The 11382-nt window shown below is 35.9% G+C and overlaps 2 protein-coding genes across 2 annotated transcripts; one reads left to right on the plus strand and one right to left on the minus strand.

The window, feature by feature from the left end:
- Positions 1 to 1333: 1333 nt before the first annotated feature.
- On the minus strand, positions 1334 to 4038 carry LOC112092766. The gene is made up of 2 exons (XM_024169717.1): positions 3727 to 4038; positions 1334 to 2741 (listed from the first exon to the last, which is right to left on the minus strand). Exon 2 carries the CDS (start codon positions 2739 to 2741, stop codon positions 1563 to 1565), a length of 1179 nt encoding a protein of 392 aa, XP_024025485.1. The 5' UTR covers positions 3727 to 4038; the 3' UTR covers positions 1334 to 1562.
- Positions 4039 to 6404: 2366 nt separating this feature from the next.
- On the plus strand, positions 6405 to 7561 carry LOC112092767 (protein PSY3-like). Its single transcript, XM_024169720.1, has 2 exons — positions 6405 to 6500; positions 7410 to 7561. Exons 1-2 carry the CDS (start codon positions 6410 to 6412, stop codon positions 7559 to 7561), a joined length of 243 nt encoding a protein of 80 aa, XP_024025488.1. The 5' UTR covers positions 6405 to 6409.
- The last annotated feature ends 3821 nt before the right edge of the window (positions 7562 to 11382 follow it).

An 11382-nucleotide genomic window follows, 5' to 3' on the forward strand; every position in this document is an offset into this window, starting at 1 on the left:
TTTTGCTAGTCCTCGAACAATACAAAAACGAAAATACTTAAAAATAAAGTGTGAATTTTGTGGGTAACTTCTCAAGAATTTTTTTCCTCAAAAATTGAATCAAGAACATAGCTTAGAGAAAAAGATAATTTCTAACAAAGTGCTGATTTCAAATCCAAAAGATTATTTCTTCTCATATTGGACACTTTTTGTGTGTGTGAGTAGCCATATGCTATATCATCAATATTGTCAATTCAAATAGGATCATGCAAACATGCTCTATATAAAGGATCTCAAATGAGAATTTCAAACCCCATAAGCTCACTTTTTAAAACTCTCTCCACTAATGTAGATCAACACATTACCTAAGATCAATAGGACTTTTTAAGTTTGTAATGTTATGCTAGGGTGAAGGTAGGATATGAGGTAATGTTGTGGCTCAAATCACCCCCTTAACACAAGAATCATTCTAGGACCTTAAAAAAGTTTAAATAACACATCAAAGTAATACTCCCAAACTTGATTTTTACTTTCTTTTATCATCCACTTATTGTTTTTTTTTTCCTTTTTTTCACTTTTTTCACATTTTTATCATTTTTTTTAACAAATCCCCTCTACCCCCAAACTTAAAATCAATATTGTCCTCAATGTTGTAAAAAGAGCAAAGCAGGTAAAGAAAACTCTTTTTTTTTCTTTTTTTTTCTTTTTTTGTACATATACAACACAACAAATAAATTTTTACAACACCACCCTTCCTCCCATATGCTAACATAGCCCAATGTGTGTCTTAAAATGACCAACATGCTTATGGGTGAGGGGTAGAAAAGTTAGAACTTTGTTGAATAAGCTAGACTAAAGATGTGGGTAACAAAGAAAATGGTATAAATAGGCTCAACGGGGTCTACTAGGAATACAATATGTCAAGGTAGGCTCAAAAAGCTCAAACGGTCTAAAGATGGCCTAAATTATTTCCTCGGTAAAGTGTTTATCTATGATTTCACCTCAAGAGTTCATCAAGTAAGTTCTAAAGTTTGTGAGACCTAAGAATAAAACACATTTACACAATCGTTCTCTAGAAATTCAATGAATCAATAACACTAGGCTAAGTGCTCAAATGAAGCAAATCACAATCTTTGAATAAGACAATCAAATGAATTCAAGCACAAAACTTAGTAGAAAATTATCATTTTCTAAAAGCTATGCTCAATCTAATCGCATTAATCATAGGTTCAAGAGAATTCACCACAAAAACACACTAACTCAAGAAAACACAAGACTCTTATTTTTTTTTTTTCTTTTAAGATACAAAAACAAGCAAAGACATATACAACGACAAACAAAGTTTTCCCTTAAACTTATCACGCACAATATCCTCAATGTGTAGGCAATAAAAAACACAAGGAAAGGTTTAAAGAAAACTCTCCTATGTCGATTTGGCGCTTAGGCTTGAATGCTTGCTCGCTCTCTTGAATTGAAATCATCCCTTAAGCTCCAACACTTGCACCTACAAAAGAGAACCACCACAGCAAAGTAAAAAGTTTCTATAAAAAAAACCTTAAAATGAAAGAAAACAAGAAAAAGGTTTAAAAAACTTGGGTTGCCTTCCAAGGAGCGCTTGCTTTAACGTCTTTAGCTAGACTCTTGGTGAAGCGCTCATCAAAGAGCGGCTTCCGCCCATAGTAAGTGTCATATGACACTACACATGGGTCTTTCCTTGTGACGCCCTTAAGCTTGGTATGATTTTTACAATTTAGGCACACTGCACCAATAAGATTTGCCTTTGAGAAGTGATGGGCTTGATTGGAGAACTTCATTTTTGGTTCGGGCTCATAAAGAATGTAGTATGGTGGGGGTGATGATGATAGCCAAAATGGGTCGTATGAAGGTGTATACAATAGTGCCATTGATGAGCTCAAACCAATGGTCTCGTGAGCTTCCACATCCTCCATCAACTCTTTTATCTCTCCCTCTTGTAGGAATTCCTCTGGCATCCCTTCAAAATGCTCTTCACGCTCCACTTGGCTATCCAAAACCATGCTTGCGATTTGATCTTCATAAAAATCATGGCCTTGGAAGGACATCTCTTGAACTAAAAAGGGTACATCGGTATCGGTCATGTGATAGTCCAACTTAGTGAAAGATTGAGCTAAAACAACTTCAAATGGTTCTTTCTCTTCATCCTGAGGCTCTATTTCCTCTAGAGGCTCAAATTCCTGTGAAGCTCCCATATCATTCGTTTCACTCTCCCAACCTTGGTTGTTTGAGTCACCATCATCAAGCCACATTTGATTATTCACCATTTGATTTTCAACCTTAAGATTCTTGGTCCACTCTATCAAATGGTTGATAGCATTCCCCAACTCAGCCATTGCTTCCTCTAGTCTCATTTTCTTCTCTTTTTGATGCTCGAATGGTTGGTTTCTAATATCGGGGTGTGAGATATATGAAGGATATGGATGACTCCAACCCTGCAGTGAAGGATCCCAATGCCAGTGGTAGTCGAAATCCACCATGTCATTCAATAAGTACATTGCACTTTTATGGCTTCTATTTAACAAGTGACCACCGGTTGTCAACGCTCTATAATCCACCCAACTTCTTGTTGCTTCATCCAACCCATTGTAGAAACAGAAAGTTAGAAACTGATTTGAAAGATTGTGGTTGGAATATCTCTCTACCATGTCATTGAATCTCCCCCAAGCGACATAAAATGGCTCCAAGTGTTGTTGGGCAAAACTCGCAATGACTTGTTGATGAAACATCTTGAAGTACCTCGTAAAACAAATGACTCAAAGAAAAAAATTAGAAACAAATAAAAATAAAATAAAATAAACAAATAAAATGACTTCTACAAATATTCTCAATGATTTCAATCCCCGACAATGGCGTCAAAAACTTGTTGCGTGATTTTTATGCTCACAAGTGCACGTGCCGCAATCAAGTAATAAAGAGTGAATAAGAGTGTCGACCTATAAGGATTGAGTCACCGATAATAGAATGTAAAAGTCACCTTAAAAACCAAATTTGATAAAAGAATCAACTAACTACAATTCAATAAACTAATTGGACAGAAAGGAAGCAATGTAAATACACCAAGAAGTAGTAAAGATAATGAGAATGCAGCTATAGATCTTAATTCAATGATTAAATGGGCTAGGACTATTGATTTCACCTTAGTTGTAAGTCAGGCTTTAAAATGCTACAGGAATGCTACAACATTTTTATTCCAGTTAACTAAAACTTAATTTTTGCATAAAATTCTTCCGAATTAATTATGACCTAAATTCTTCAAACCATTTCCAGTATATTCCTATGTGAATCTACTTCTCAGACTACAAATCTTAGCACTGGTTCCATTTAGTTATGCAAGATGAATAATATATTCGTATACCATTCACAAATCAATATACTTAAACAACATATTGAACTTGCATCATCTATGTTATATCCAACTAAAATTAACCTTTCTAGTATTAATCTAAGTCTTGTATCATATAGTTGATGCCCAGTCAAAAATAGAAATAAGCATTAAACATACATAAATGAACAGGAATAAAAACTCAAACAACTTAGATATTAACCATCATCCTTACAACCTTGGTTCCATTAACAATCCTAGCGCTAAGAACAACTTAGTTTGTGGTTGAATTTGTAAAAAATCAAATTCTCAGTATAATTCATTGTTCAACAAAATTTGCAAACCCAGAGAGAAATTAAATATAACAGAGAGATAGAAAAGAGTTCAACTGCTTTGGAGTTTCAATCTTTTTCTCCTCCTTTCTCTTTTTCAAGCGAGCTTTCACTGGATGAAGAAAGCTGGAAAAATCCTTCTCTGAGTATTGGCCCCCTTTTCTTTTTCCTCTCTGTTTTGCATTGATTTAGCTCTATCTTTTTTCACAAAAATGGCATAAAACCTTATTAATGCTTCTCCCTTTTTTTCTTTTTGGTTTTCTCGGGCTCTGTGCTCCAAGCTTAGAGAGCAAGATGGCTTCCCTCCTCTGGCGGCTGCCAAAGGATGGGATATTAATCACTCCTATACCTCTGCGTTAGTGAAGGAAGAGAGAGGCTCAAGGGTTTCTGATGTCAACTGGACATGTGGCGACTTAGAAGTGGTGAAGGAGCTAGTGGGATCCATGTGGCAGAAGCGGAGAGAGTGAGAACGAGGGTGCATGCAGAATAGATGGGAGCGCAAAGTAGAAAATTTCACTCGCTAGCTGATGAGTGTTGACGCGTGGATATGTCCTGGTTTGAATTTTCTCTTAAATTTTGACCCCAATCAAGCTTTATCTTTTCAATTTGGCTCCTTTTTCTTTGTACTTTTGACCTCTATTACATTTCAAACTTTTCACTTAAGCCTCATTGTTACACAAATGAGAACATTAATTATTTTAGAAGGAAAATTAAAATAAAAATTACTAAAACTAAAATAAATTAAAATAAATCTAAAATGAAAAATAAATTCATTAACATTCAAAATAAAGTAAAATAAAATAAAATAAACTCAAAAACTCAAAAATTAGCGACTTTAAATGCACAAAAATAGTGAAATAACTTTATTTTTAATAGAGTTATCACATAACTTCATTAAAAAGCCACTAAAGGGCACTAGAGTTAAGAACTGGGTGCTACTCATATGACTAGACAATACAAACGCACCCCTTACCCAATAACGGAGAGAACTCCTCCAACTAGTGGCACTATAATAGAATTCAGTCACTTCAAAATGACTCCAGATGAACCATATCTCAGTCCCAAAGGGGACTACATAACTCGAATTTAGAGCAGTGTGGAGAACACCCTAAAGGGGACTACATAACTCAGATTTAGAGCAGTGTGGAGGACACCCTATAGACTAGGGCTGGCAATCTGAGTAACGACACGACTCGAAATTCACAAGAAGTTAGCGGGTTTGGATTTAATATAAATGGGTTTGGGTCATAATCAGATGGACACGATTAATAAATTGGTTGGGTTAGGGTTGACCTCCTAACACGAAATGACACGAATTGACACGATTAACTATATGTGTCATCTGTAATATAATAATATGTGATATAACATGAAAGCTTATATGACATATTAAAAGTCATTATTATATTAATTATTTATTCAATATATTAATTTAAACGGATTATACGGGTTGACACTATTAACACGATTAATAAATGGGTCGCCTTTGGGTTGACATTTTTGACACGTTTAATAAACAGGTCATGTCTGGGTTAATGTTTTCGGACACGATTAATAAACAGGTTGACACGAACACGACCCACTAGCACGAATTGTCACCCTTACTATAGACAATACCTAACGCCGGTAGATGGGGACACCATCACCGCTATTACAACACAAATTAAAACAAAGAAAACTCTACAAAGATCCCAAGAAATCAAACTAACAATATCGAGCCCCTCAACGCTGGAGGTATGTGAAACACGATAGGAGTGGCACAAGAGAAAAGCTCCTAAAACGGTGACAAAAGCACCGGAGACACGGCTCCGCTAACGAGCGGCAACTACGATACGCTCCGGACCACCTTCCTCGTCTCCCTTCCACGATCTAGTTCCCAGAGTTTCAACAGAATTCTGAGGCGAACACGTCCTAGATCTAAGGTAGAAGACCAGAAACTGCTTCCCATTGAACAACTCCATTTCAGTGACTAACTACATTTTATGTCGGCACGAACCCGACGCCAGTGACCTCTGCGATTTCTCCGACGAACTTTGGAGGCCGGCTCTGGCAAATAGTCGGATCACTGACCTCAGAGAACTCTTCCTCTAAACTTGTTACAGAGCACCTCTCTCTAACTTTCTCTCTCTAAAACTCTGACGGCTAGGGTTTTAATTCCACGATTTTCTTTTCTAATTTTATCAGATAATGTGATTCGAACTAAAACAATACTATTATAATTTTGTAAGTAAAAAAGCATTAATGGATTTGAAAGAGAAATACTCCTCCCACCTCTTTCTTTAATTAATTTTTGCTAAACCCGAAATTAGAAGGTTCAATATCAATCTCCTTCTCATAAGTAAACATATCCTTGTTATTATCTTGCAACGGCACACCATGCCCTAAAGTGACGAACTTAAGAGAGTTAGATGCTGCCGTTTTTTTTTTTTTTTTTTTTAAATTCTAGCTGTTGCCTTTAAAGTCAATTAGAAAACCAACAAATAAATTAAGAAAGAGAAAAACCATTTCGAAAAGAGAGAATCTGTTAAAGTCTCGTGTTTGCCCAGTGGCCACGTTTTGTCCCACCAGGCCCTAACATTTTCCCTTGCATTGACCCTATAAATATACTCCATATTGCTTTCTCGCTCTCGCTCATATATATCCATATATATATATATATATGCAGTCACGAGTCTCAACTAATATATATATATATATAGAGAGAAACTGGCTAGAGAGAGAGAGAGAGAGAGAGATCAAAATGCGATTGGGAGCTCGACTGTGCTTGTGTCTCTTGCTAATTTCCTTTACAGTACTGAGCTGTTCTGCTAGAACCACCATGTTACTTTCGGGTACGTTAATTTCTTTGCCTCACGATAACTTATTAGTCCTTTTTCACTAGAAATTATTTTGAGAGAGCCAAAAATCTGGGTTTTTGGAGTTTATTTACAAAGTAACACAAGCAAGAATGCATATTTAATATCAGATCAAACCCAAAACCAGTTTGCTATCATTGCCCTTAAAACATTCTAGAAATAAGGATCAGTTTATAAGCTAGGGTTAAAAAAAGGATGGTTTTACAAAATAATATTCAAGCTACTTTTTCAATTTCTTTCTTCTAAACTGTCTGTTTTAGCAGGAAGCATTTACATGCATGAAGTGGAAAATCTAGGTGCAGTCTTTAAAACTTTCTGTACATGAACTTGAATTATATATACATGCGCGCACGCACGCGCGCGCGCGCACACACACACACACACACACACACACACACATATATATATATATATCTAGATATGTATATCAGTGGAGGTATATATTGAGGTTCGTGCATCACCAGCTGTATTCCGCGTTTACAGTCATGTCCATGTTTGTCTTTGCTAAACCGAGTAATTAACTAGTTCAAGTTGTACATTATTATTTATATATAAGCAAGTGGACAACCTTCGTTCCTCTTTTCTCTCTCTGTTTTTTTTTAATATTGATTCTTATCCAGAAATTTTTCTCTTTTTTTTGGTTGGTTGGTTTATGTACAGCGCCAATGGAAAGCATAAACCAAAATTTAGAAAAATAATATATAATTTACATGATATATATAAATGAGAAATATTCCGTTTTTTTTTCCTCTTTCCTTTTAGAAAATTAATGGTCTCTCCTTAAGAGCTCAGGTCTCTGTACTTATCATGATGATCATAAGTAGTATTCCAATAATGCTATTTTGTCTAATTAAACATTGGCTTAGATCATTACATGTGCAACAGATGAAAATTTTGTTTTGGGGACAAAGGGAAGATCACTGAGTGTGAGAGCCAACGACTACGATGAGCCGATCGCAAATCGCGGCCACGATCCTCCCTCTTCCTCACCGAGCCGATCAGGCAGGGCAGGCAACGGTGGCAGCAGAAGAGGCTAGCAGTAGCTAGCTCAAATACTTCTCTTTTTCCTTTTATTATAATTTACCTTTTGCCTCTTGCATGGCTTTATAATAAGCTAATGTATCTGCTAACATGCAATAATTGATCGTTATTTTTAATGTCATAATTATTTATCTAATCAATATATATACTGCTATGTGTAATTAACCGTACGTGAATGTGAAATTAATATCATATGTGTGTCTTTTATTGTGTATGTGTTTTTTTTTTTTTTTTAAAGAATTTAGAGTGAGGAATTCGAACTTTACACTTGTGATGAAATAAGATTTAAAATTACTGACGATTATTATATATGTGACATGTATTTAAATATTTTATTTTTTGTTTTAATTTGAGGTGAGGGATTTGAGATGTATATCTTTATAGTAGAGTTACATGATATGAATTTGCAGTTAGACCAACCAATCTAGTGGTTTAATTATGTGTTATTGGTTGACATCATTTAGGGAATCAAAGATGAATTCCCGCACTCTGAATACGACATTCAATGGCCATGCTTTTGTGCATTAGTGGGAACAGTACTGGAAGTCTGAGACGCCAAAGTTGCTTTTCCCAGGCAGTTTTAGGCCCCTTAATCCTGGAATACTAATCCAAAGCTTCATTTAAGACTCGTTCATTTTACTAATTAAATTTTTAATTTTAGTTTTATTTCAGTTAAAAGTTATCATAAAAAGTCACATTTAATTTTTTCTGTTACAGTAAAAAGCTCTCACATAAAATCACATCTCAACTCGAATTGAAAACTCGAATCTGCGAATTGAACAATGCCTTACTATTTAAGAGCTCGAGCTTAAAAGTGAGTTGAAAAGTGAATTTATATGAGACAAAATAATATTGTAGTAATAAAAATAATTTTAATACTATAACAAAAAGTTGAAGTTGTGATTCTAATGGTAAAAAAAACAGATATACTAGAATGTGACAAATTTTAAACGCGCACATTAGAAAAATATGTGGGCAAATTAATCTATGTACAAGATATCTTGACAAATATTAATATCCGGTTTTAGAAAATGAAAAACTATGAGCTTCCCGTTCCCACTAAAACGAATAGAGTAGCCCATGCGTGTTGGAACTTTGGGCTGGCAGGCCGGCCCGAGGCCTAAATTTTTTCGGCTCGGCGGGCAGGCCCAATTGCCGGCCCGTCCAACGTTATATTTTCGGGCTTGGGCTTGGGCAGCCCGAAAATGGACACCACGCTGGAGCGCGCGCCGTGTTGTCGTCGTTAACCGCCGTCTGCCAGAATTTTTTTGAATTTTTCCGGTCAGGCCTGATTTGCCCGCCTGATTGCCCAAAAACCTGAATTTTGACCGTTGGAGCCCAACCCGACATGAAACCCGAAAAACCCGATTTGCCCGAATTGCCTGACCTACCCGAATTGCCCGATTGCCCAAAAACCCGTCCAATGGCTAGTTTTTTTACCGTTGCCCGAACCCGACCTGCCGAAACCAAAAGTAGCCATTGCATCCGAATTTTTTTCAAAAAAAAATCAATTTTTTAACCCAAAATTTTTTCTATAAATACCCCTCATCCCCCACACATTTTTCTCACTCAAACTCTCTCAATCCCTCTCAATTTCTCTCAATTTCTCTCAATCTCTCAAATCTCTCTCATAATTTTTCCAAAAACTATCACATTATCCTAAAGCTCCCTCTCTCAAATCGCTCTTATTTTTTTATAATGGATCCTTTTGGTTATAGTGGTATTCTCGTTGATGCCCAACACAACGTGAAAGAAGGGCAATTTCCCACTAATGAATTTGTTACGCATGAATCTACTAATCCGAGCCCTGGTGGACGTACTGGAGATTGTGGTCGCAATGGTGGTGGGTGTGGAGAAGCGGTGAGTGCAAGTGTGACTGCGTCTGCGTCTGCAAGTGTTGCAACCTCCAGGAGGAAATACAAGCGCACCTCGACAGTTTGGGATCACTTCGACACAATTGAGGAGATCGACAATGAAGGTAACATTAAACATATAGCTCAGTGTAAATATTGTTTATCTAAATTACAAGGTGATACTATTCACGACACCACACACTTGAGAAGACACTCCGAAAAATGTCTTCAAAAGCTTAGCCAATCCGGCAGACCCGAACTCCGTCAAACACAATTATCTTTTGATCACGCAACCGGTGGTCTAACCACTTGGAAATACGATCCGCAAGTAGATCGTATGGAAGTTGCGCGAATGATAGCTGCTTTAGATCAACCACTTAGTTTTGTAGAGCATGCTAATTGGCAACGATATATTAAGGTTGTACATAATCATAATGCACAGTTCACTTCAAAAACTACTCTTAGGAAAGATTTATTAAAATTATCTAAGAAAAAAGAAGCATTAATAAACCTTTTACACTCGACTAGCGGATGCGTTGTGTTAATACCAGATATTTGATCTGTCGTTGCCAATAAAGATTATGTAACTATAACCAGACATTACTTTAAAGGATTTGATTTAGGTAAGAGAATATTAAGTTTTAAATGTGTTCTAGGATCACATAGCACGGATTTAATATATAATACAATTTTAAATTTAATTGATGAATTTAGATTAAGATATAAAGTAATGGCTATAACATTAGATAATGCTAGTGCCAATACACTAATACAAAAGCAATTGAGTTCTTTGAAAATGATTTATGTTGATAAGGTGACGGTACTATTTTCCACCAACGTTGTGCATGTCACGTAATTAATTTAATAGTTAAATCTGGTTAAAAGAAATGGGTAATCACATTAAAAGAATTAGAGATAATCTTGCATGGATTCAAGGTAGTAACCAAAGACAAGAAGATTGGTTTAGGTTCTTACAAGCATTAAATATACCTCCTAGAGCATTAGCGTTAGATATATGCCTATAAGATGAAACTAAACTTATATAATGCTTCAACAATGCATCCCTTATAAGGATGCTATAACAAACTATATGTGTACAAAAGTAGGAGTATGACATATAGACGCATATGATTGGCAAATTGCTGAAGTTGGTATCAATTTTTAAGTAGGTTTCATGAAGTTACTCTAAAACTTAGTAGAATATATTACCTAACATCATCTTTAGCTTTAGGTAAACTTTTAAGAATTAGTATTTTATTTAGCGAATATAGGGAGGACCCAATCTTAGGAGTTCCTATCCAATCTATGAAAAAGAAATTTAAAAAATATTGGTCTAAGTTGCAGTTGTTGTATGGTTTACGTACTATTTTTGATCCTAGATTAAAATTAGAAGGTTTAGAAAGTGATTTAGAAAACTTAGATGAATTTTTAGGCATCAATTGTTCGGACCAATTTCCAATAATAAAGGTAAAAATATATTCGATCTATAATAAATATGAGATTAGGTTTAGAAGCACAAACTCTAGAGTACAGGAACCGCAACAACAAGACGAAAACCCACATTCATTCTTGAATGTTTTTGGGTTGAAGAAGAAGAAGAAGACAACTCAAATAGAAGCTGGGAGTGGATCTTCATCAACAAGTGACAATGGCAGCAGCGGCAGTAGCTTCAACGAGCTTATGGCGTACCTCAGTGAAGGCTTAGTAATCGACGGTACTAGAGAATCGTTTAACTTAGTTCAACGGTGGAGGGCATGGGCATTAACTTGGCCAATCCTAACTCGATTAGCAATGGATATATTTTTTTATCCTAGTGTCCACTATTTCATCCAAACAAGCCTTCAGTACGACAGGAAGAATACTTGAGGAATGCCAGAATGCATTGTAAAGGGATATTGTTGAAACCTTGGTTTGCATTAAGGATTGGGATCGGGCCGATCAACGTCTACAGGACACAATTTCGC

This window comes from Morus notabilis, unplaced genomic scaffold, assembly GCF_000414095.1.
Source record: "Morus notabilis unplaced genomic scaffold, ASM41409v2 Scaffold685, whole genome shotgun sequence".
NCBI classification, from domain to species: Eukaryota; Viridiplantae; Streptophyta; class Magnoliopsida; order Rosales; family Moraceae; genus Morus; species Morus notabilis.

Excerpts from the sequence above, each read along its gene's own strand:
- LOC112092766 (XM_024169717.1), bottom strand. The coding sequence starts at position 2,741 with ATGTTTCATCAACAAGTCATTGCGAGTTTTGCCCAACAACACTTGGAG.
- LOC112092767 (XM_024169720.1), top strand. The coding sequence starts at position 6,410 with ATGCGATTGGGAGCTCGACTGTGCTTGTGTCTCTTGCTAATTTCCTTT. Across the intron at positions 6,501-7,409 it reads AACCACCATGTTACTTTCGG|ATGAAAATTTTGTTTTGGGG; the intron begins GTACGTTAATTT and ends CATGTGCAACAG.